The sequence below is a fragment of the Malaclemys terrapin genome, chromosome 6, assembly GCF_027887155.1.
Source record: "Malaclemys terrapin pileata isolate rMalTer1 chromosome 6, rMalTer1.hap1, whole genome shotgun sequence".
Lineage (NCBI taxonomy): Eukaryota > Metazoa > Chordata > Testudines > Emydidae > Malaclemys > Malaclemys terrapin.
Window position 1 is genome coordinate 6,812,626 of NC_071510.1, and position 26,991 is coordinate 6,839,616.

Consider the following 26,991-nt stretch of genomic DNA (forward strand, 5'->3'; position numbering starts at 1 on the left):
CGATATCACATGTAATGAACATAAGAGTGTTATAAACTAGATCTCCTCTGTAGGACACATGTAAGCAAAGGGCTAGGCCTCCGAATGAAGGCTAAGAAGTGCTATTACAAGAAGACTGTAGCTCTGCTGTTCCAAATTGGCACTTAGACTTGAGAGACTAATGCTTTGTGAAAGTTGAATTGAACTACAGGTAGCACCTCTGTGGATTTCAAATAATCTATAGACAAAGGCAGGCTGCCAAACCTGCTACTTTTCTAGTAGAATGGGCCCTATGGGCTTTCGGACTCTGAAATTCCAGCCAAGTCACAACAGGTCTGAATCTGTACTTTAATCTCCTGAGACAATCTTTTAACCAAAGAGTTGGGCCTTTGATTCTCTCTCCAACAACCATGTGAATTTCCTATATGGTTTAGTCCTGTCAAGGTAATAAACTCTTTTCACAATGAAACCATGGAATCTAGTCTTCCCTGGTACACAAGCTTGTAAAAAACTGGATTGGCTCACATGAAAATCCAAAGCCACCTTAGTCAAAAAGGTTGGATGTGTTTCTGACGGAGAACCCACCACCAACCTGGAGTTCAGCGAATCAGATCCTCAGCTGGTGAGAATCCATGTCGCTTCTTTGAGGTCACCGGAGCTATGCCAATTTACACCAATGGAAGATCTGGCCAAGAGACTTTTGTACTGACATGATATCTGTTAGCAAACACTCATCAGCAAAAGATGATAAGAAGACCAGTCTCTTAATGGTTAAAAAAAGCAGCTTCCGAGAGCTCAGGAGAAATTCTCAAAGTAGAAGCGAGAGGAGGCTTACTAAAAAGTAACTCAATCTCAAATTAAATAATACATTTGGTTTATTTAAAGAAAAACTACTTTATTTATAGTCACGATTTAAAAATCCATCTAGTTAGGAGTAAATAACTCAGTGGTACTTATGCTTTAAGTAAAAAATACTCCAATATTCTGTAAAAAGGGAGAATTTGACCTGTGGAATGTTCAGTTTTTGAAATGTGGATTGTTTACCATGCCAGATATTTTAGCATCATTATCTAAAATATGGCTTTTCGTTGTTTTGTTTTGTTATGCTATCTTATTGATGTAATCAATCTCTACATCCTCTTTGGACGTTAATCGCTCCATTGCTTGAAGCATACCACAACTTTATTCTTCAAGAAACTAGAATTTGACCCAAGCACATCAAAGCTGACAAGTTTTATCATTAGGGATTTTGGAAACTCTTATAAAATAATTGCTTGTATCAAAGACACAAAGTACGCCATGCGAAATTAAATGTAACCCTATAATTTAGTCTTCCTTCTCCTCATTCAGAACGGGTTTCAAAGAATATATGTGGTCTGTTACTATAAATTAGCGATGGACCCAAGAGACATAATTTGGAACTGGTTCTGAAACTTTGAAAAAGTTCAAGAAGTTTTGTGACGTTGTGCAGTCTATATGGTTTTATAAAAACTTGATAATAAGTCAATATAATGTAACTGAGCTGGTTTTAGAGAAAATACGGTAATAAGTGAATGTAACGTAACTGGGATATGCTTCATGCAAAAGGTCTCTTGTAAGGTATCATTACAAAGCTTATAATCTACTGAGTATGATCATCTGATTTGTATAAATGTACCACTCTTGTATCTAAAACTAGAAATATAAAATGTAACTCTGAGGGCCTATTGTAATTGTGTAAAGTGTGGACCATTAATGATGGTTTGGAATCTTGATGACTCCCATTGTCTGCAGATGGCTGTATTTACCTGTGAGTCTTCCTGTATATGTGTGTGCTGGCAAGTGAGTAATGAAGTCTTGCAGTGACATGTGATCATGTCACCTGAACTGGAATCCATCTTTAGCCTGGTGCTTTTCCAGTGCTGAGGGGTGGAAACCCAGAGAGACAAAGAGTTCCCGCCTTATGCAAAAGATATATAAAGGGGGGAAGAGAACAGAGAGAGGGAGAGAAGCCATCATGAAGAATCCCCTAGCTATCACCTGAGCTGCAACAAGAGCTGCACCAGGGGAAAGAATTGTGCCCAGGCCTGGAAGGTGTCCAGCCTGAGAAAAACTTACTGAAGCATCTCTGAGGGTGAGATTATCTGTATTCAGTTTGATTAGGCATAGATTTGCGCATTTTATTTTATTTTGCTTGTGACTTACTTTGTTCTGTCTGTTACTACTTTGAACCACTTAAATCCTACTGTCTGTATTTAATAAAATCACTTTTTATTTAGTAATTTACTCAGAGTATGTATTAATACCTGGGGGAGCAAACAACTGTGCATATCTCTCTATCAGTGTTATAGAGGGCGAACAATTTATGAGTTTGCCCTGCATAAGCTTTATGCAGGGTAAAACGGATTTATCTGGGTTTAGACCCCATTGGGAGTTGGGCATCTGAGTGCTAAAGACAAGCACGCTACTGCGAGCTGTTTTCAGGTAAACTTGCAGCTTTGGGACAAGTGATTCAGACCCTGGGTCTGTGTCTGGAGCCAGACGGGAGTGTCTGGCTCAGCAAGACAGGGTGCTGGAGTCCTGAGCTGGCAGGGAAAACAGGAGCAGGGGTAGTCTTTGCACATCGGGTGGCAGCTCCCAAGGGGGTTTCTGTGATCCAACCCGTCACAAGTTTGACATGCGGTTTTAGTCCAGCCCACTACAGAGAATGAGACCAGTTATGAACTATAGATGCCAATCTAGATCTGAACTTCCCCAAAGTTCAGGGGTGTTTTGACTCAGGGTTTTGGTTCAGGCCAATCTTTTTCATAAATATAACTACCACATCATGATGGATGAGGATACCATTTTTCTGAGAAACGTGTAGAAGGTGTTTTGCGTGAGAGACCCACAAAGCAAAGCTAAGCAGTTGTGACTACAGCTGTCAAAGAGACAATGCTCTGATTCAACCAAAGATATTCTCCACATTAGTGTACTCTTCCTATTAAAATGTGAATTTACTGTAGAAGTAGGTATCATTATACAAAACATTTCACTAAGGAAAGAGCTGGGAGGAGAGGGGGTGGGGAGAAAAATCAAAGAAAAAACAAAGAAAAATATTAACAAATAATGGGTTAAAATAAATTAAAACAAAATACTATATAGCTCTGAATGGCTTACTTTGCATTTAAAAGAATGGAGATAGCTTCCATTACAGTCATGACAAGATCCGGAGGCTTGGTAAAAACTCTAATTTCAGATATATCTGCTTTATCCAAAGAGTCAAGAGCTTTGTTTGCAGCCTCTAAAGCTGGGAGAGCTTCATCCAGATCCCGTTGAGCATCATCGGCAATTGCCTGAGTCTCTTCCGCTTTCACTTTGGCAATAGCTTCATCTTCTTGAACAACACGGCGAACCTCAAAATTAAAGGTGCAGTGAAATATTTGCAAAACACAACAAAGATTTAAATGGCTTAACTTGTTCTGTCTTATTTCTTTAACGGGTTTGCTTAACACTCACTTCTGCATTTTTGGTTTTATACATAAAGTATGCAAAATAGAATTATAGAGGAGCGTCACTGGTCCTGACATGCCCAGAAAGTTATTAATTGGTGAAAGATACTAAAATCCCATTATTTTTGAGGCGCAAAGGCCAAGGATCTGCAAGGACAGACCAAATCCTGTAGGCCTCAGGCTCCGGCCTACCACTGGCAGCATAGCTGGCTGCACTGCTATTGACCTTACTTCAGCAGCCGTAACCCCTAAGATGTGTGTCACAGAGAGCACAAGCGATGTTAACGCTTCTTGGAGCAGCATTAACTAACATGGGAAAGGTCTGCATAAACTCTGCGGCATCCACAGAAGAAACATTTGTACTGGTAGAAGCTACACTATAGAAAAGCAGGACACAGTCTAACTGCCTTTCCCTTTCTGCAATCCCTGTCAAGGCTCAGTTCTGCGCTTTTAGGCCCTTGTGCTCCTCAGTCTGCAGGGCCGGCTCTAGGCATCAGCAAAGCAAGCACGTGCTTGGGGCAGCCCATTTGCAGGGGCGGCAGGGATCCAGCCTGGGAGCTGAGAACCAACAGGGGGCCCTGGGAACTGTAGTTCCTTGGTTAGCTCCCTGCCTATAGAGCCAGCCCTGGAGCAGGGAAAGAACTATGTTTCCCAGCATTCCCTTGGCCACTACCAACAGGAAAGAGGGGGAGGGAGTGAGGTAGCTGAGACCTCATGCTGCAGCCTGCTGTGAATGGAGAGCTGCACTGGGAGTAGGGATTCCGTATTTTAACATTCAAAAAATAGGACACTCCACGGGGAGGGAGGGTAGCCCCACACTGCCCCCATCCACTCCCTCCGACTGCCCCCTACAGAAACCCCAACCCATCCAACCTCCCTGCTCCCTGTCCCCTGATCACCCCCTCCTGGGACCCCTGCCCCTAACTGCCCCCCAGGATCCCACCCCCTATCTAAGCCCCACTGGTCCTTGTCCCCTGATTGCCCTCTCCTGGGACCCCACCCCCTATCTAAGCCTCCCTTCTCCTTGTCCCCAACTGCCCCCTCCTGAGACCCCCCCCAACTTCCCCCCTAGGACCGAACCCCCTACCTGTCCCCTGACAAACCCCTGGGACTCCCATGCCTATCCAACTGCTGCCTGTCCCCTAACTGCCCCCCCAACCCCTGACCAATCTAACCCCCCCACTCCCTGCTCCCGACTGCCCCCCCAAACCTCCACCCCATCCAACCCCCCTTGCTCCCTGTCCCTTGACTGTCCCCCCAGAACCCCCTACCCCTTCTCCAACCCCCCAGCGCCCTTACAGTGCCACTCAGACCAGCGTGTCTGGCTTCGCGCAGGCCAGACACGCTGCTGCATACATGCTGCCGTGCTCCCCTGCTGAGCCACAGCCCCCCCCCCTCCCCCAGCACCTGCCTTCCAGATTTGAACACCTCAAAATTCAGGAGTGCTCAAGCTCAGTTTGGGCAGCTGTTACTTCATTTCTCCCAAATCAAATATACTGATCCACTGTAACTTGCTGTAGAAAAAGTAGGATAAAATTGAGCAAGAAATGCTTCCCAGTGGTTATTAGGACTGGAATTACTATTTTCAACAGCCATTGCCTTTTTTGTTTGTTTGTTTGTTTAAAAGGAAGACAGTGATATTGCATTGGCAAATTCCCCATAGAAAGAAAGAGTGGGACAAAAGAATAATAAAGGCACCTCAACTTTTCCTCATTTACGTAGGACAGTCTTATAATATGCATCCAGATATCCTCCAATCACACAAGCTGAAAACTGTTCTACTTTACTGCAGTTCTGTAACCATATGGGAACCAATCCTGTCTGTGTTCTGTGCACATCCAAAATTCCTGCTGAATGACCTGCCCTGGGAATGAGTTACCGGTGACCCAGGGCTGCAGAGGAAGGAGGGTGCAGGTGTTGGGGGGGGGAGCCCAGGGCTGGGGCCGTAGGAGGTGTGGGAGGGCAATGGTGGGTGGGTAGGGGGAGCCCAGAGCTGGGGCGGCAAGGGGTGTGTGTGGCGGGGGGGAGAGCCCACGGCTGGGGCAGCAGGGGAGTGCGGGTCGGGGGGGAGACCTCAGGGCTGGGGCAGCAGGGGGTGCGGGTAGTGGGGGAGAGCTCAGGGCTGGGGTGGCAGGGGAGTGCGGATTGGGGGGGAGAGCCCAGGGCTGGGGTGGCAGGGGGGTGCGGCGAGGAGCCCAGGGCTGTGACGGGGGGCAGCCAAAATTTTTTTTGCTTGGGGCGGCAAAAAACCTAGAGCCAACCCTGCCAGTATGTCACATAAAAGAGGATAGCATAGAGCCCATAATTATTACTCTTTAAACCCATTACTATATCTATGAGCAGTAACACGTGCTATCTCAGAAATATTACAAGATAATTCTTTGTACCTGATCAGCATTTTCTTGATCCACTGCTAATTTTTCCATCAAAGCCTCAACATCCACTGATTTCTCTACAAGGACTGGCTCTAAAGCGGAGAGATCTAATTTCATTTTATCTACAAGCACGTTTGTCTCTAATAGTTTGGATAAGCCATTCTTCACTCGATCCCGAGCCTGCAGCCCAATAAAAACATTTCATATATCTAAATACTTTTCCCAAACACTGTACTTCCAAAAAGTTCTAACATGATAAAAATATAAACTTATGCGCAAATATATTTTAACACCATGTAATGCAAGTTTTATCTCAGTTGTAAATTATGTTATAAATAATTTGTATAATAAATTTATTTTAAGGGTGGCTGTAATAAAAATGGTATGTTAGTATGGATGTAACAATATTTATACAGATATAAAAGAAAAACCATCTAAATTGGAAACATGATCATGCTTATCAAACAAAAGCTGCCAGATATTTAGGCTCAACATTGATTTTTGTTAAAGAAAACATTTTAAAAACATGAATATTATTGCAATCTGTTGATGCAATGTTTAAAAATCAATAAAAATGTTTGTTTGTTTTTCTTTGGTTTTGATTTAATCATTGTGCTGCAATGTTTGTATCCCAAGTGTCTTGTCCTAGGACAAAAGATGGGGGAAGTGAAATGACTCCTATTTTTTCATTTTCCATGTGAATGAAGTGCAAAATGGTAACAAAAATCACCAATAGTAGAAAGTAAATTAGACTAAAAATTCCTTGTTTTAATACTCAGTACTTGGAAAAGGAAAATTGGGCTGGTTTACCACAAAAGAATTACAAGCCATTTTACTTATGGTAAACCCTGAAGCTGCTGCACTATGAAGGAAAAGTAATACAAAAATCTGAGGGTAAGTAAGACACATTTCTCAGACGCAATAAGCAGAGATTTTGCTTAATAAAATTAAACCTACTGAAACCAACTGCTTCCTTTTTTCCCCCAGCATGGTCAAGTAGAGATTGATTAATTCTAAATACGAAGTGGGTGTTGTGTAATATCGTCGCCGCAGCTCAGCATAATATCGATCTGCCATTTCAGTCACACTCATATGAATATCTACACACATTACTGAAACTTTCTCTTTCAACGCGTCACTTCCAAGATCAACATTCAGGAAAAATGTCCTTGATACAGAAAGAAGTGCTTCTCTGGGCCACTGCAAAAGGGAAAAGATTATCTGAATAACAGTCATTCACTTCATCACGGTCAAAGCCAACATTTGTGGTGAAATATGGTAAATTCTCAATACAAACTAGATGTTTTCTCTGGACCATTGCAGAAAGAGAACATTATATTAAAAAAACCTTATCAAATGGCCCTCTGAATTCCACAAGCCCACTGATATTGAAACTGGCCAGCCTTTGATGAGATGTTTCTGGATAAGACTTGGTCGGCTGGGGTGGATTTAGTGGTTCCTACAAGCCATGTAGATGTTGAACCCCATCCCATGACAAAGCAAAGGTCTGCAAGCTGACAGAAATCATGCCAGTGATCCTCTTGTGTGTCTCCTCAGAAGGTCATCTAGACCTTCAGCTTGCTCTGTTTGTCCTGCTTCACCAGGACTGAGGACAGGGGACCAAACCAAGATCAGCATCTTGTCTCGTTTAGAGAGCAAAGCCCTGGAAATCTGAGTCCCCTACAGGACAGTAAAGAGTGAGTGAGTGAGTGAGTGAGTGTGTTGTGTGGGGAGAGATTTGTTGGCTTCTGCTCCCATATCAGCTTTTAAAGCGAGGACTGCAATGGATAAAGCAGGATTGCTGAACTGCTTTGTCTGCCTCACTGGAGACAGAGAATCTGGTCAACGAATGAAAGGATGTCAATCCTTGGAGCCCTGTGGACAAGTCTGAGCTGCCTGTGGTTTTGTCAAATGTCTCAGACTGAAGGAGAGGCCAGGATCCAATATGTTATCATCAGCTGAGTAGAAACCACAATCAGTTTTTCAAGATATTCTAGTTAATGAGAATCTTGGAATTAACTGTCATTGAAAATTAACACATAGGCCACATAATCCCAGATGACATTCAGGAGGCTAGATTTTTACTTGATTTTTTTTATAAAATAGCATATATAATAGCAATGTTTATTACTGAGACATGTCAAAGTTATTACTCTGTGGATCTTAGTTAGTACGAACCTGCACAAACCAATCAATAGTACAGCAATTCACAAGGGATGGAAACATCCGACAACGCGATCGGAAAGCTTCACCTACAGGACTCATACAGAGAACGATATGCAGCTTCTGACGAACTCGGTTAATGAAGTATTGAAATACCTGTTTTAAAAGAACACAGCGTGCAGGAAAAATAAAGGAGATGAGGTTGTTTGCGCAAAGGAAATCTAGTACAGTCACGTACTGCAGGGAACAACCCTGCTTTGGCTGAATGATCTAACAGGCCATTTCCATCTCTAACCTCTATAGCTAGTCTCAGAAATTGTCTATGAACAGCTGAACTCTTCTCTCCAAGGGTGGAGTATGAATATTTTGTCCACACATGACAGAACAGAAGTACTTGTTAAAAGTCCTGGAAGTTGATCTTCCTGAGTGTAAACAAAATGTAATGTTCTCCTCTTTTCACATTAGATACATTAGATAAATAAGAGACAGATAAAAGGCATGTGATAGAATGTCTATACTTAATTCTTTGAAAATAAGAATTTTAGTAACATCTATTTACAATGTCATTGGATACAATAAACTAATAATTGCAATACTTCTCCTACCTCATCTCTGCTCCCCTCTGGTATTCCTGCCTCTTTAGCTTTGGGTCTCGTAGGTGCCAGAACCTGTTCCAACTCATCTTTTTCAAATAAATTAGGTACTTCCCCAGAATTGAGAATATTGTTTATATCTTCCAAGAACTCCTCTACAACAATCTATAGATAAGATTTTATAAATATTAGATGTCAAATGAATTAATGTATGTGTCCTCTGTAAGTATAAATATGGAGAAAACAATCAGGAAAATAAAAATAACAGTGCTGAATTCATAAGCTATAAAAATTGTAAGAAAAATCTTTGTTTTTAACTGAAAAATGTATTTGAAAATCCTTATCTGTTAAATATTTGAAACAGATGCCATCAAAATATTACGTACAAAAACAAAACAGGTCTTCCCCATTCGTTTTCTCCCCTATATCCAGAAGTTTTAACAAATGTGTGGCCTCTGATCTGATTCACACACGTTGTTCAGTGTGATCACTGATTGCGGTCTTTCAAAGTTACTGATATTATCTGTAGGATCTTGTCATTTGCTCAAGTTTATTGTGCTCATTGTCACTTTACTACTTTATATTAGTCAGTTTTGCGTTAACTCTTCAAACTGAGGGCCAATACTTTTATCCGCCAACCAACCATCAGACGCTGCTGCTTCTGAACAGGTGAATAGCCTGTTTCTCCCGCTGTACCTCACAACACGGCCCTTCCTGTTTTGCAGATAATCAGCGCTCCCACTTCTATGATCTTTCTTCTCACCCGCACCCTGCTCTCCTGATGTAGCCCACCTCCTAAGGGACAGCCCGCACACAGGTGGAAGCTGCTTGGTCCCCACTCTGTTCTCTGTCCCTTGTTCCCAGGACCCCCTTGCCCGCCCTCAGGCTGCATGTGTAGGGGCATCTGGGCTCCGTGCACTGTGAGGCCAGCGAGTGGGAGTCAGCCCCCAAACTTCTCTGCAATGAGAAGCAGCCGGAGCCGCAGGAGGAATTAACTGAAGTAACAGCATGCAGACGGGGTGTTTCTGCACTCGCACCCCCAAGGAGCGTGGGGGTAGGGCCTTGGAGCAAGAGCCAGAGATCAGAGTGGGGGACAAGCAGCTGCCCTGCAGAGAGGAGTAATGGCAGGGCTCCCGGCTCAGCGCAGCTGGGGAGGAATGACCCCTGGCATCCCGGTGGCCAAGAGCCACCTCCCGTCTGGCAAATTTACTCCCTGCTCTGGGCAAGCTCCACACAGCCCTGAGGAGGAGGAGCTGGAGTAGCTGTGGGACGACCAGGAAGGGGGAACGTGCTCGGCCAGGCATTAATGGTGCTTCCGGCTGCTGCGCTGGTTGCCTGCAGTGCTGCTTGTCTGGGAGCAAGAACTCTGGGATACATCCAGAGGACTTCTGTGAACCAAATCAAGCTGGGGCCACATACACACAGGAAAGCAATAGAGCTCGGACCCTAGGTCCCAGCTTAACATGGGCTCAGAACCTCCAGCCTGCAGGGTCCTGGGACCCTAGGTCCAAGGCCTAGGTTAGCACAATTGGTGTGTGGACACAAGGCGCATTAGGTTGAGCCTGGTCTCAAGCCCGTGCTTGACATACCCATAAGGACCTCAGTCTATTTAGCTTAGAGAAGAGAAGGTTAAATGGTAACTTGATCATGGGCTAGGAGTGCTGACACAGGAAGAAAACAGTCGATGGTTCAGGGCTCTATAATCTAGCAGACAATGACATCAAAACTTTAAATGTCTAGAAGAAGAAGAAGCTAACAAAGTTCAAATTGGAAATAAGGTACAATTTTTTAACACTGAGCGTGATTAAACACTGGAGTAACTAGCACAAAGGCTGAACATTGCTGTGTCAGTATATCATGTTATGGCAATGGGATGTTGTTAAATTGCCACTTTTCAGATTAACCAAAAGAGATTTTTAATAATTATTGCAAAATGTTCAGGTAATTACCAGAAACCCAGCAACCCTGTGCAAACTCTACCTCTCAATCAGGTTTCTAGTTTTTATATGATGCACATATCAGGAACCTAACAGGTTCAGGTCTCTCTGATCGCTACTATTGCTGGTTTTGTGCAGACTCTGACCTCTCATGCAGAGAGCATAATAGCAGGTAGATGAAATTTCATATCTCTAGAGTGTGGAATGAGTCAGTTTGCAACATATCCCTGAAATTTTCTGTCATGTTTCTAATTTTCATCCAGCCATTGAGACTTTATTGCTATTACTTAGCAATAAACGATCAATAATGCCAACGGGTTATAATGCCAGTAGAATCTCTGTTCAGAAGCTAAACTCCTGTGAAACGTGTAAAGAGCAACAGAGGTTGCAAAGTCTTTTTTTCACAGAAACAAAATCTCTCTTTGCAGTAGATTCAAGGTTTTCACATTGTATTCCCTCATTTTCACTGAATTCTATTGCATTTTGAGAATAATACAGAATCTTGGTTCTTCATTTAGTTTGGCTTTCCCTACACTAGTAGTAATCCTGTGCAGTTCATTTCGTCGTTCGCCACCCACTTCTTCAAATGCTGTCTGACTTTGTGGTAGTTTCTTTTGCGTTTCTTTATGTGCAACCTATTTTCTCCCCTTGTCAAACAGAGCTATTGATTGTGCTAAGGACTTGTGAGAGACTTCATTCACACAAATATAACAAGCTTTCATGCAGCGTACATGTTAATATTAATATACTTGTGAAAACCGTGAGCCTTAAAAGTAAATGAATATATTAAAATGACTTTCTATTATTCATCTTAAGACTCAAGAAAATCATACAGTCAAATAAATTCTATACAGCTTCTGAATGCAAGGTTTAATAGACAGGAAATGATAAGTTTCAAGCAAGAAATAAGCTGCCTGATGTAGTTCAGGGAATTGTTCATTCAGATAAGGGCTAGGCTCTGCCTTCAGTGGCCAGAAGCACCCAGGAGCATGTGCAGCGAGCTCTGCTGCAGCTGGTGTCCCTGTTAGGCAGAACTCCTCCAGGGGGTTCTTGGGAATCACGCACCAAAGCAGTAGGCTCTGCCACCGTTGGAGAGGGTACAATAGATGTACCACGCTACACATAGCCAACACTGGTCGCAAGTGCGAGTTGGGTACAACCCTGCCCTCTCCCCAACCCCATTCCAACAGCTTGGGGAGCCGCTAGCTAAGAACAGGGCCGGTGCTGCTCAGCCCACCTTGTGTGTACTGAATGGGAGCACAACAGTAAATTGAATTCTTCCCTCTCCTTTGTGCAGAGACTAGCCCCAACCTGGCCCTAAGTCATTGATTTGTGGTTGTTACAGCACTAATCAAAGAACAGTTTCTCAGGGCCAGAACCCCTTGCTCTCATTGGTGAGCAGTTACTCACTCCTGGCGTCCCACTACCATTCCTGGGAATACTTATCATTGCCGGCTCCTCATTGGAAGTGAAAGGTTCACAATCTGGCCTTCAGCTCCCAAAGAAAGATCAAAAGCGGTTTACTGTACAATAGCTGAACTCATCACAACTTCAGAGGATGCTACTTCTAAGCTTTATAGCACAAAGTTGAAGCAATTCCTATTAACAAATAGGAGCCAAGCAAAATAATTTTCTGAAGGCAAAATGTGAGAAACTCCTTTTGCACTTATGGCTTTGAAAGTATACACAGAAGAACTTAGCGTATCCAAAAGAACGAGAGCCATTTTACTTGTTTCATAGCAGCGCTCACACAAAAGCGTGCCTGTAAATTAGCTGTGATGTGGAAAAGCATATTCAATTCTCAGAAGTTAACGAACACACAGCAGGGATACCTGGATTCAGATACATTCTAGGATACAGAAACTGTGAAGGTAGGGATATTTGCCATGCTTATTTTGTGAGTCACTACCTAGCCCGCTCTTCTAGATCACAGCTTATTCATAGAAATGATATTGTCTGAGCTCAGGGAATAAATCATAAGATTCAGATGTATTTTTTAGATGCCCTGATCTATTTCCAGTAGGAAAAATCTAACACTTTTCCATGGTAAGTAAACAGATACAACAACTTACGTACATTATTAATGTTGTATCTTTTTTCAATACTGAGAATACCTTCCTTTGCATAGTTAATTATTTACTTCTGGCTTCTGATCATAACCTGTCCTTTTTTCATCCTACTTGATCACATTGTTGGTTTTCACTAATATCAATCACTTTATACTTGTTGAGAGCCTTGAACAAGAAGTCAATGGGGCAGATCCTCAACTGGTATAAATCAGAACAGTTCCACTGACCTCATTTTTCACTTCTGGGGGAAGATTTATACCTTCCGTTCATCCTTTCCACTGCACAAGATTGAAACTCTGTCCTTGGTCCTGTCATGATCTTGGCCCACTCTTCCTATCAGACGCCATATTCACCTGCAGTCTCAAGTCTGTTCTTCCTTCTTCCTGTGCCCCTTTCCCATAATTCTCCAAAGCTGGAGGTAGCTCTTTCATTTACGCTACCCCAGTTACCAAGAACTCTCCTCTTCCTTCCTCTGAGTCACTTCCTCCTTTTATATATTACTATAAGATTGTATTGATTGATTTAAGCTTATGATCCTCACTCGAAAGCATTTTCTTACTTCATATAAACAACACCATATAAAAATAAATAGCTTGTTATTGTGTAAGCCACAACATTTTAATGATAAAGCCAACTGCGTTTCTGGTCGACCCATTTAAACATACCTGTGTGTCTGTGAAGAGGAAAACCATATCCTTGTCTTCTACTCCTGCCATCTTATACAGCTTCCTCAGATCGTCATGAAAACTGTCGTAATTATAACCACGGCTAAGTTCTATCTGAAAGCATTTGTACCCACATATATGAGAGGCAAGTCGAGTGAGAGACTGTTTGCCAGTACCTCCTACTCCAACAAGCAGGGCATTTCCTCTTTCCTGACGGATCATCCGAGCAATTCTATAGGAAAATCAAGCATAGAATGTAAAGTAGTAATAATGACAGAATTTTCCAACTATTTCTTGGAGTCTCATTATGGCATCACAGGAACATCACATAGGCATGATACCATAGTGAAAGTCCTATAATTCTGCAATCCAAACAATGGAAGCCTCTCTTGCACAATGCCAGGGGCCCAATGGAAAACAACATTCCCTGCTCTGCCCAGTGGCTTTGGCAGGGAACACATGCAGCTGCACACAAGCCAAACTCAGAGGGACATTTCAGACACTGACCTAGCTGCATTAATTCAGGATGAGTTCACAACAACCAAAACTCAATCTCCTTTTGGGATCCCCACACCAGGGCCGGCTCTAGGCACCAGCAAAACAAGCTGGTGCTTGGGGTGGCACATTTTTAGGGGCGGCATGGCCGGCGCCAGAATGCCGCCCCTAAAAATGTGCCCCGGACGCCCTAGTTCATCTCCGCTGCTGCCACTCGCGCGCCGCTGCTCCCCCTCCCTCCCAGGCTCTCAAACCTGGGAGGGAGGGAGAGATCCTGAGCGGCCGCGGCGCACGAAACAGCTGATTCGCGTGCCACTGCTCACCCTCCCTCCCAGGTTTGAGAGCCTGGGAGGGAGGGGGAGACTCCGAGTGGCCACGACGCGTGCGCCGCTTCTCTCCCTCCCTCCCTCCTAGGCTTGAGAGCCTGGGGGGAGGAAGCAGGGCTGGGGATTTGGGGAAGGGGCGGAGTTGAGGCGGGGCTGGGGGTGGGGTAAGAAAAAAACTGGGGGAGAGGGGCGGCCAAAATTGTTTTTGCTTGGGGCGGCAAAAATCCTAGAGCCGGCCCTGCCCCACACTGCTGTCAAAACCCACCCAGTGTACCCTGGATCTCCCATCCCAGCCGGGCTATTGAATAGAGGGAATCTTTAACTCAAAATTGCTTTGGACATATTCTGATTTCAACAAGTTGGTTATTATGGATAATTTCCAAGAAAACACTAGTGGAGAATCCTATTTGGCTTTTTGCGGGAGGATCTTACAGGGCAGGCAGCTGGGAAAATACTCTTTTTTAATTGCTTACTTTACCAAGCACATTCAGGGTGTTATTCTCATTTACATTGCTCTGGAAGCATAAAGGGGACACAAAATGGGCATAAATTATATTTACTCTCACTTCAAGTTGCTCTATACTGTAGAGGGGTGCAAGTGAATCACTGTAAATATGTGCCATATATCTATTAAATATTTATGAATTATATTAATACATAGATATAGAATTGTGTATTTGGGTAGAGAAAATAAACAGCACAGGTCAAGTTTGGACTGAACAGGGACTTCAAGGTACGTTCTGTTGTCTTTAAGAACATGCCACTTAACCAAGTGTAATACTGATGGACCCCACTGTTGATTTCCATTTTCGACTGATTTTGGAAGGACTTCAGCTTTCTAGAAGCTTTAGCTCATGAACATTAAACCTCCCTTTCAGATTAAATCCTTTACCAATTGTGCCACATCATTACAAATTAATTGTTGGCCAAATTTTCAAAGAAGCCTCTTCAATCTGGCCTCTATTTGTGCATGTTCACACTATGAGCACACACACTTTTTGTGTCCTTTTAAAATGACAGAATTTATTCATGCCAAAAGATGTGCACTTAATTTGGTTCGGTTTGAGTGCATAAGTGGTTTCTGTAAATTCTGTATTTTGTGTGCACAAGTGACAAGTATACAGATTTGTTCCAGAAACACATATCATTGTAGTATCTGTCTAGCCGCGGATTGCATCTGCCAAGTTCATACACACAAATGGAGACCATGTTTTGATCAAAACTTCTATGTCTGGGTGCCTTAAATTAGACTCCTAAATCTGTATGTAAAAATCTAGGTGCCAATGGAGTTGCAGAGGCTGACAGTGCCTAGTGACTTCAATGTCCATGTTGATGACGAGTCTTCAGAAGCAGCATAGCAGGGGTGGCCAACCGGAGCCTGAGAAGGAGCCAGAATTTACCAATGTACATTGCCAAAGAACCACAGTAATACGTCAGCAGCCCCCAATCAGCTCCTTCCGCTCTCAGCGCCTCCCGCTCACTGGCAGCCCCGCTGATCAGCACCTCCCCCTCCCTCCCTGCACCTCCCGATCAGCTGTTTCGTGGCGTGCAGGAGGATGGGGAGGGAGGGGGCAGAGCGAGGGCACGGCAGGCTCAGAGGAGGGGGTGGGAAGGGGTGGAATGGGGGCAGGGCCTGTGGCAGAGCCAGGGGTTGAGCAGTGAGCACCCCCCGGCACATTGGAAATTTGGCGCCTGTAGCTCCAGCCCCGGAGTTGGTGCCTGTACAAGGAGCCGCAAATTAACTTCTGAAGAGCCGCATGTGGTTCCGGAGCCACAGGTCGGCCACCCCTGTGGCATAGGATTTCCTGGGTATCATGATGATCAGAGGGCTATGGCAGATGGTTGTTCACTCCACTTATGCAGCTGGGCACACTCTTGATTCAGGGTTCAGCATGGGATTATACCATTTTCATGGATTGACAATTACCTCCTTCCATCTCAGCTTGACCACCAGTTTATATTTGAGGGCAGGATGAATTTAATATGTTTGCTTATTAGGGACTCCGTGGTTAATTCTGTATGTATTTTAATGCATCCTTTCAGTGTATAAACCTGTGATTAGTCACACAATTTAAATGCTTCTCAAAATGACTTAAATTCACTTGTTTACACTGGTCAGATTATTACCTTAAAACAATGATACCGCCTAGGTATTAACTAAACAGTCCTGTACCTTGAAACATGCTCGATGGCATCCTGGAAGAACACCAGCTTTGTCTCCTTAGAGTTTGTTATATTATAGTCATCCAGGTAGTCTTGTAAAACTGATATAATCTTCTCCGTATCAGTCAGATCCTCATATATTCGATCAGCTTTATCTGCGCCCATCTGAAAGGAAATTATTTGTGAATAAGAGAAATGAGATCAAAATGAATGGACAGAAATTATAGTGCTTAAAATCTCCACAAATTATTAGTCAAGATTTTCAATACTTGGGTCCTAGAGGTAGGTTCCTAAATTCATAGTTAGGCATTTGAATGGCACCCTAAGTGCTGAATACCCAGCAGTTCCCATTGACTTCAACGTGTTCATTGGGGAAATTAAAAAAAAAAAATTCGGGATTAAATCCATTTTCATTTTAGTTTTGCACTCTGTTAAGAGCAGTCTCACTTCTCCACTTCTTTCATGCCTGTGGCTAAAGTTTGCAACTGACCTCTAAACACACTTTTAGCTGTATTCCAGACCTCATTTTTTCCCAAACCACCCCTAGCATTTAGTTCCAAGAATTCAGCTGCTGTGTTTTTCTCTCACTTACTAGCCTCTTTTACTCGGTTGTAACCTGCATTCCATATGAATCCTTCCGTACCCAGTAAACGTCATAATGAGATCTCAGCTTGGGCTAATTGCAAAAGACTCCCTCACAAGGCAGCAGTTTCTGCTTGCAGAAGTGAATCAAAGTAATGTAAAAACTGTCCTTGTGTACAGAGAAAAAGAATGAAAATTGAACATGTAAACTCTGTGAGAGAAATAATTTCTCTCCACAGGTCCCTGAAACCTCTAGCATGGATATGTTTGCCAATATGCACATTTGTCCCTTAAACTGCCCCCAATTTGCTATCTGATCTATCTAGTTGAGTGCTTATGGTGCAACTTAAATCCTTTCCTAGTACAATCTTTGTTAAATGCCACTAGTTTTTTAAAAATATCCTTTAAAGATTTAGCTTGCCCTTGGCAGGAGTCAAAATTGTACCACTGATGGCTTCCTTTCCTATCCATTCCCATCAGGATCCAAAGAGCAAATATCTACCTGGAATCTACTTCTGCCCCTCGAATACCATATTGCTTCAAAATAATATTTGCTACCCCTTATCGCCATTTCTTAGTGCATTCTGTAATGGAAAGCACCTGGTGAAATCACTTCCTCTTGTCCCCAGGTATCTTGGGGGGAAGCAACTTTATGAAGGAGAACCAGACTTATTTCAGCCAACTATTTTATAATTAGGATCACTTAAATTTTGCCATTCCTCAGTCTGAATGATTCTCTTTGGTCACTAGTAACAGAGGCTGTGAAAACATTAACAACTTCCTCCAGTGAAAGTACATTAGCTACAATATCTGACTTTTAGGCAGAAGGCTATTCACTTCTTCCTAATATAGGGGGACCAGTTCTAGGACTATCTGTATGCAGCTTAGTCTTTTCACAATAGCACGCTAGTTCCCTGAAAGGTGGTTGAAATCCCATTTTTGCTAATGCAGACATTTTATCAAGATGCAAAAGGACTACTTCTCTTCTAAATATAACATAAAGGGCCACAGTCACTTTTGGTATAACAGGCACAACGCTATTCACTTCCCTGGAGATGTTCCTACTTATTGCGTCAGTGAATCAAGCCCATTGAATTTAGGATTCGTTTATGCTGAAATTATAGTGTTTATATTTTGCCTCTACACTTTACAAACCCTGAAGTTCCATTAAACAAACTAAGCAAATGGAAAGTAAACAGTATTCTATGAAAACTTAGGCTTATGATAGACTCACTTTAAGGAAGTCTCCAAAGATGATTGGTTTTCTTACAAAGTAATCTGGGTCAACTGGGACTGCAAAATGTTTGCCTACAAATTAAAATTCTAGATTAGATAGGTTTGTGTGACATATTTACACGTCTAATGTAATATAAATGGAGTAAGTTGATTTTCTTACTGGCCATTTCAGATAACATAGAATGAAAATACTGTTTATCTTCACTGTTGATGAGGCGGTCATGGAAGACTCTCTGACACTCATGGCAAAAGAGTCTGAAGATCTGTGTTTGGTCTCTGACTGCTCCAGGATCACATTGGAGAATGCCTGTGTGTACAGTACACAAATAACACTTTCACTAACATAACAAATTCTGATCATCACTTTCTAAACAATGTTGAAATAAACATTTTAAAAACACTGGAAAGATAATTTACGATTGTGAAGAGAATTTCCTGGCTCAGTTGCAAAGGCCTTAGCGGCAGCTGAAGGTTCTGAGAGCCTCAACAGGATGAGATGCTAATTAGAAAGGAACATAGTGAAGAAAAGGGGCGTATTACACTGAAAATTGAAGTACACATGAACAGCTGGAGAGAATGTTTACACAAGATGAGGTGGTTGTAGCAGGAAGGAAAGAAGGAGGTAATTAAATTGCAAGACGTCTCTATGTAAATACAGCAAAAGGACAAGAACAGGAATGAAGCAATCAAGCTCCTATTATTATGTACACAGAAACAGAGCTAAGAACTGACTAGCTTTACAGAGATGGTGGCCAAAAAAATCACCACTGGGATGTTAATAAAGGATATGGCCTATATAGGAGAGATCAGCAGAGTAAAAGTGGAGGGAATATTGAATTTATTATGATTGTTATTAATTCTAACAATATTGTATGTATATACCATCCACCAACATCATCAATCTCACACAAAACACCATAAAACTATTTATAATGTTATTATCATATTTATAAAAATATATACTGCACACAAGCACTGAGGTGAAACAGAAGCAGAGATTAAAATACTAGGAACATAAAATTGGTTTTATGGATCAGACATCTAATCGAGTATTTTGCCTCCAATATTGACAAGTGTCAGATGCTCCAGAGGAAGACTAAGACTTCCCCTCCAAAAAAATACACCAAGCCCATTGCGTAGTATCATACGTTGAAGGAAAAAATTCCTTCTCGACTCCAGCAATCAATCATTTTATGCCCTGAAGCAAAAGATTTGATTATCGTATTAGGTTAGCTCAGATAACCTAATAAACAATAAAACTGTCCTACCATAGCAGTCTACCTTAAGTGAAGAATTCCTACAACTATGAACTCCATAGGTTGTCCATATGCTGAATTAAGTAGTACTAGTTTTATTATCCTTCAATTTCCTTAGGGACTTTAGATGTCCACTCATTCTTTTATTCTGGGGCAGGTAATAAAGGAAGAACAACTCCTCTTTTATTGTCTTTCATAATTGTGAACAGTCTATTAAACTTCCTCTAACTTTTCTCATTTAGAATCTGAATAATCCTAGTCCTCACAATCTCTTGTGCAGTGCGTAAATCCAATCATACTTCTTACAGTCGTTGATGCCTTTTTAAATAAATAAATAAAATATTTCTCTGAGCTGTTTCACTTTCTTCTGTTTATCTTTAGAAACAGCACAATCAATTATGGGGGAAACAAAACACAGAAACACAACTACATGAAAAAGCAAAGGGAGGGCAGAAACAAATAGGGAAAATAGAACACCATTTATCCTCTCTAAGCAGCTACCAGAGGCACACACCATCATCCAAAGTCTGCACACGAAGGGGTAAATGTTTGAAGACTTGAGAAGTGCAAGTAGAGATGTGCATGTAAACAAGAAAGTGAACAAACAGGATGCGGTGGTGCACATAACATGAGAAATGTGTTTAGGGACAAACAAAGCATGTGCATGCCTAAAGCCGGACGGAGCATGCTCAACTGAGGCAGGTTGGGGGCACGGCTCAGAAGACAAGCACGCGTCATTTAATTTTAAAGTTGTGCAGATGTCATTAGGCATATGGAGCTTAAGCCTGATAGCAAGAGGTATCATGAGGCTTATTGTCATTTCCGTGTAGACTGTCTGGTTAAAACACTGCCATGCAAAAGAGGTAGCAGCTGAGTTAGGAATCACATGCACAGCATTTGTGTTTGAGAGTGAGAGAGAAACGTAGTTTGGAAGGAAGAAGAGGAGAAGAAAGATAGCAGGCAGAGATACTAGCAAAACTACTGCACCTGTCTGCACTAAGCCAGAGGAAGCCAATGAATGAGAGAGAGAGAGAGAGAGATGCTCATACCCTAAGAACAAGGTGTGCAGACTAGTTGTGCAGGTGATCCAGAGGAACAGAATGAATACACACATGCGCCACCATCTCTGTAAGAAGACTGAAGAGGGGAGAAGAGCCAGATCTGGTGGTGCTATGTCCTGTTTGTAGTAATCAAAGTCAACCTGGCTCTGGAATACACAGCCACAAGGAAATTTCAGAAGACCATCAAAGACACTAGGGGTCTCAGACAGACAAGGTGGATGAGGTAACATATTTCATTGGACCAACTTCCGTTGGTGAAAGAGACACGCCTTTGAGTTATACAGAACTCTTCCACAAGCACTGACCAATGCCGAGGCACACTGCTCAATAGAACTAATCACTGTACTGTGGTAGCCTTCCCCAAACAAACAGTCTCCTCTCTCAAAGGAAAATAAGGTAAAGTGGATGTCTGTGCCTTCATCACTGGAGTCAGGCGTCTTATGATGATCTCTCCCATATCCAGCACCACCCCTCCCACTCTGTTTCCCGCCATACCAGTGTAGCACCAACAGCAGGAGTTTTTATCTAATCCACTGGACTTTCCATTGGCTGTTATTTATCTTAGGGCATGAGGAGGAACTACTCTAACTTACAATGACTCAGGGACCATTTCTCCCACTTTCACCAACAGCAGATGAGCATATTTTCCTTAGGGCTATTGGATGCAAAATATGCAGTCTGAACTTACACAGTTCATACATCAGAGGGGTAGCCGTGTTAGTCTGGATCTGTAAAAAGCAACAATGTTCATACACTCATTCAGCCACCTTCCTTAGAATCAATCAATTAGCTTCGTGAGCAATTACACAACTCCTGACTAATTTCTCCTACCTTTTGAACAGGGCAAGGTTTGCCTCCTTCTGTATAAATGTGGAAATTGGAGGAAATCATGATCTGCTCTTAGATATACTGCAAGCAGAAAAAATGGCTGAACAAAGAAATTATTCATTGCAAGTTATATCCTTTGCTCTAGTAAATAACAAATTTCAGACGATATAATACTGAAATAGAGAATGTGAACTGTTTAGAGAGTCCTCGCTGGACAGAAACACCACAGACACCTGAAAATACACTAGAGGAACTAGAAAAAATACCATGTCAAAACCAAACCCGTTTTACCTTGCACACACTTTGACAAATCACGTAAATTAAATACATAATGGGATTTTGCAGGCGTTGGGAGAAGATCAATGCTCATTCTTTGATATATTTCAACAGCAGCATCCACTATGCTCGTTGCAGTCTGCTTTACTGCTGGAGAGAATTCAGCCAAAAAGCCCTTTAAGATTGCCTATACCCAGAACAACAACACAAAAAAGAAGAGACACTTTAGAACAAAACATAAGGGACATTTTCATTTTCTTTGCAGTCATGAAAAGCAGTGAAAAGTTTGGTTTTTATTCAAATGAGCTGTGATTCCAATCTAATAAGTTCAAAGAATTTAATTTGAAAAGTTTATCAAAGAAAAATGTACCCAGAGCTGCACACACAAAAGAGGTAAAGATACTATATTAATTTGACCAAGACTTTAAACAATGGGTACCCTAGAGTTAGACTCCTAAAGCCATGTTTAGACACCCCAATAAGTGGCTGGATTTTCCAAAGTGCAGAGCACCCAGCAGCCCTCAATCAAGTATTGTGGGCTTAGCTGGCGTGGGAAGGGGAGAAGCTAGAGTGCTTTGCACTATGGCTCTTCCGGGCTGCAGAGTAGCATACCGGGAGCCACACAAGGGTGCGGTAAGTTGGAGCAGTCCCAGGGACAATGCTAATTTATGCTGATGTCCATGCCAAACCCAAGAACAAGCCAGAATTAGGGAGAGGCAAGGGCAGCTGAAAGCTACCCTTACCGCACTTGCAGAGTCCTCTTATGAGGCACACCTTAGAAGCTGGCCCAAGGATCTCCTTGGCCAGAGAGTAGAGATGCAAACTAGGGTATTGAGTGATGGGTTAAAATGAGTGTGGAGGATAAAAAAAGAAGTCCACTGGGGGAAAACTAAATCAAACACCCCAAACAAATGTGACTTTTAAGAAAATATTTTGGTGAATCAAAAAAAAAAAATACACAAAACCTTCAAGTACGTATAAAGAACAACATCTGATCTATCAAAATAAACAGAGTAGTGATACTTGTTTGTCAACAAGGTGTTGACTGAGTTACTGGAAACCAGTGACCACATAGAGACCCACTGTCCTTGGGCAGAAAGGTGGCAGGATCAGACCCATAAAAAGGAAAACTCCTAGAAAAAATATTAAGTTATGAGAGTGTTCCCAATATCCTAGAAGCAGAGCACTATAATAAATATCAATATTTATCCATCCTTATGTTTGTTTAATTATGCATGGCAGCTATTGAATAATGCACACGTTAGACAATTTTTAGCCAATTCAAGTAATATGTTTACAGAAACTGAAGAGAAGAAGGAAATATTTAAGGTTATTTTTAAATAAAGAAAAAGACACCGAACACAACTGAAATAAAAACACCTTAAAAGGTTAATGACTAATAATTTTAAATATATGCTCCTGCCTGGCTCTATGGGCTTGATCCAAAGTCCATTGAGGTCAGTGGAAAGACACCTCTTGACGTCAAAGGGCTTTGGATCAAGCTCTTTGTGCATCTGGCCTCAGTCTACAAAAACAAATTTCAATTCACCTTAAGAATTTGCAAAAGTTCCAACATGACACATATTCTTGTCTAACGATAGGACCACATTGCGCTATGACCAAATACACAGATGAATATGTTTTCGATCCCTTAGGGCCAAGCAGAAGTTGCTACTGACCTGAAAAATTTGTTTAAGGCTGTGCTCCGAGGGTGTTGGAAGGCACAGCATGGCAAAGTGTCTTATGAAACGCGGAGTTACTGGATTGCGACCACCGCCTGGGGGTGCACAAGCTGATGCAATCGTTACATCCTACAGAGGGGAAATTCAGGTACAATTTGCGTCAAACAGAATACTCAGTAATTTGTTTAATCATGCAGACACTGTTGCTTATACATTTAGTGCCCATATCTTTAGCAAGCTATTGGCAAAGCAAATGTGATTTGCCCCCCATTCCCACTTTTTTTTTTTAAACTGGTATTCAAAATAATTCATTTATGAAAGTCCTTCAAGCACAATAGCATGTCCCAGAATAGAGATGGTCAGTGCTGACCGGCTCATTACTCCTCTTTCCCTACTCTCCCCAGTGCCCATGTTTTGTCTCACACAGTCACACATAAGAGTGAAATTAACTAGAGTAGTTGAGTCCCCCATCCTATAGCGTTCTCACTGTGGGCTAAATTTTGATTGCCCCCAACTGACCACACAGTCGCAGGACGGGGAAAATAAGGAACCTCCCTTCCTATAGCATGGCCCATATGAGGCACTCAGGAGAGCATGGGGTTGCTACTGTGTTGCTCTCTCCTAGGAGCGATGGACCGAAAAAGGGGTGGAGAAGGCTGGAGAATAGGCAGAGCCATGGCTGGCAGCAAAGTGAGGGATGCTGTAGCAACTTAAAGGCTAGAGTAGACCATGCTCCCCACAGCATACCCAGGGAGCTCTGGGAGGCATTCTGTGGCAGGATATTTCCTGATGCTCCCTCATGGTGTCACAGATCCACACTCAATCAACTAGGGTTGTCAACTTCCTACTCGCACAAAACCAAACACCCTTGCCCCACCCCCTGCCCCCGTCCCTCCTCCAAGGTCCTGCCCCTTCCCGAGGCCCCACCCCCCACTCACTCAATCCCCCCCTCCCTCTGTCGCTCGCTCTCCCACCCTCACTCACTTGCTCATTTGCACCAGTCTGGCTCAGAGAGTTGGGTGGGGTGAGGGCTCCGGCCAGGGGTGTGGGAGGGGGCTCCAGGCTGAAGCAGTGGGTTGGGATGCGGGAGGGGGTGAGGGCTCCGGCTGGGGGTGCGGGCTCTGGGTTGAGGCGGGGATGAGGGGTTTGCTGTGCAGGAGGGGGCTCCACGCTGGGAGTTGGAGCCGAGGGGTTTGGAGTCTGGGAGGGGGTTCCAGGCTGAGGCAGGGAGTTGGGATGTGGGAGAGGATATGGGCTCTGGGCTGGGGATGTAGGTTCCAGAGTGGAGCCAGAAATGAGGGGTTCAGGGTGCGGGAGGGGGGCTCCGGGCTGGGGCAGGGGTTGAGGGCTGGGAGCTGCGCCAGTCGACTCGCCGCCGTGAGGACGGCCAAGTAAGTCGAACTAAGATACTTCGACTGCGAATAGCATAGCTGAAGTTGCGTATCTTAGTTCGAAACCCCCTCCACCCCCCCGCTAGTGTAGCCCAGGTCTTACTGGCTAATATCAGAGTCATTATTCGGATAGAGGGGCTAAATCCAGAAACTGACACCTATGCAAACACCTTCAAGGGTTGTTAGAAGAAAATCTCAGACCCTCATTCCCTGGAATGATAGAAGCTTGAAAACTACAGGGGCAGCACGGGCAGCACGTACTTCACACTGCTCTCATGGTATTGCCTCAAGGAGCAGTGATAACAGGCTTCAGAGGGAAATGTGTCCTCCTTGGACAGACGTGGTGTCAATGCTAAACGGGGCTAAATGGTAGGCAATGCAGAGGGATGAAAATGGAAGTGTTCTGGAGGATTACACACACACACACACACACACACACACACACACACACACACACACCCTCTCAACTTTGGAGTCTGAATACAAAGGTGCTTTAAAAAAATCTAAGTGATGTTTAGAAGCAATGCAGAGTTAGAGCATATTAACCGTACACAAAGAATACAATTAACTTGATCAAATTCACAGCATAGTTAGATCATCTAAAAGCTGGGCTGACCTGTATTTCTTTCCAAAATAGTTTCTCTCTGTCATAGAATCCTCCAAAATCTTGGTACTGCCGAAGTAGCTCAATGGGAGGCTGAGAACCGTACCGATCCAATTTAGGCATGTTTAGATCATCCACAAAAATAACAACTCTTTTGTTTCCTGGTGCTCCTAAGAAATACAAATATAAAAGGCAGAAAAATCAGTGCTGGTCATTTCCACTTACGAAATAAAAATTCCAGGTACAAAAATAAAGCCTTAGGCTATTTACACTGAGCCGTGGTCTACACTACACATCTGCGGCAGTATAACTGTGTCGCTCACACCCCTGACTTAGTTATACCGACCGATGCGTGGTGTAGACAGCGCTATGTTGCCAGGAGGGCTTCTCCCCTCGACACAGCTACTGCCTCGCAGGGAGGTGGAATACCTACGCCAACGAGAGAAGCTCTCCCATTGGCATAGGTAGCGTCTTCAGTAAGTGCGACAGCAGCACAGCTGTACCAGGCACAACTTCAAAGTGCCGACTCTACAGCCACTTTTAGAGCACTAGCGTGAGCCCCACCAGCCCAAGTCTGTTGACCCGGGCTGGGAGACTTGCTCCAAAATGTTGAGAAGACATTATGGATGTGCCTTAGCAACTCCACAGTTAAGGCTGCATTGAGTTTCCCACTTAAATTGTTTTGTGAATTCCTAAACTGCTCATAGAAATCATTCTTAAACATGGTCTATTTCAAGAAGAACACACTTTCATTTTTCTGGTATTTGTCACACTCTTTAGAGCCTTCTTTGTAGAACTTTGCAAGACATTAAATCACTCCTGTTGGAAATTTTTCCAGAGACCTTAACGTTTTTTTGGGGTCCCTAGAATGTAGCAATATCAAAAATACCAAATTTCAAATAGGACTTCAACCTAAAAAAATGCCCAACACATAGTAATTTATTGGGAAAACTCAAAATACAGTTATTGGGCTTCTTCATCACAAACCTGCTTAATATTTTGCCATGGAGACCAATGAAGCATTGCATCTTCATGGAGGATTTATTTCCCCACACATTGCCTCCACAGCTCACTGCCATGTTTCCCCTGGTTCCAAGGCTTCATCCCTTGGTAGCTCCTCACCCTAGATGCCATTGTGCCGTCCTTGCCCCGCAGACTGTCTTGAACATGAAAACATTCCACACTGGAAGTCCCAGGCTGACGTACCAAACCAGATCCATGAGACCGGGTCTGCAGTCTGGTGATCCACAGGATACGGGCCAGATAGAGAATCTGCCCTTGTAGTGGAGCTACAAGCTCTGCTTCTGAGGCAGCATTGGCTACATGACTCCCATCCTTCCTGTCTACTGCCACCATGTCTTAAACCATATTACACATCATGGACACGATGGGGGTAGGGAAAGGGAGAGAGCTGCCGAGAAAGTTGCTTGAGAAGTAGAACCTGCAGTTCCACTGGGGAGCCAGCTCATCTCTCTGAAAAACCTTTTGCAGTTTGCCGGCGGGAATCTATCAGACTGACATTCCAACAGCCAAGGATTATCATGACAATTTAGTCACGGAGGTCACAGCAGTCACGGATTCTGTGATTTTACCGGACCTCCCTGACTTCTTCGTCTGTCAGCGGCTGAAGCCAGGGCTGGAGGCGACACTGTGCACCCCGCCCTGAAACTGGGGCTGGAACCAGGACCCTGCAGCCCCTGCCCTGCGGCAGGGCTTGTAGCCAGGCCCTGCGGCCCTGCCTCATGGCCTGGGCTGCAACAGGGGCCATGTGCCTCCCTTGTGCCGTCCCAGGGCCGTGCACAGTCCCCCCCCCCCCCCCAATCGGCTGTGGCCAGCTCCA

General features: G+C 43.4%; 1 protein-coding gene across 1 annotated transcript in view; it reads right to left on the bottom strand.

Moving 5' to 3' along the window:
- The window catches only part of DNAH6 (dynein axonemal heavy chain 6), a 178,265-nt gene that overhangs the window by 79,603 nt on the left and 71,671 nt on the right, over positions 1–26,991 (bottom strand). Inside the window, exons 37-48 of the mRNA XM_054032513.1 lie at positions 25,164–25,321; positions 23,154–23,285; positions 21,490–21,661; positions 18,214–18,360; positions 18,052–18,125; positions 16,246–16,400; positions 13,252–13,483; positions 8,593–8,745; positions 8,003–8,143; positions 6,782–7,024; positions 5,837–6,004; positions 3,118–3,353 (exon numbers count right to left, since the gene is read on the bottom strand). Coding sequence (XP_053888488.1) covers positions 3,118–3,353; positions 5,837–6,004; positions 6,782–7,024; positions 8,003–8,143; positions 8,593–8,745; positions 13,252–13,483; positions 16,246–16,400; positions 18,052–18,125; positions 18,214–18,360; positions 21,490–21,661; positions 23,154–23,285; positions 25,164–25,321 — 2,011 coding nt within the window. The remainder of the gene's footprint in view (positions 1–3,117; positions 3,354–5,836; positions 6,005–6,781; positions 7,025–8,002; positions 8,144–8,592; positions 8,746–13,251; positions 13,484–16,245; positions 16,401–18,051; positions 18,126–18,213; positions 18,361–21,489; positions 21,662–23,153; positions 23,286–25,163; positions 25,322–26,991) is intronic.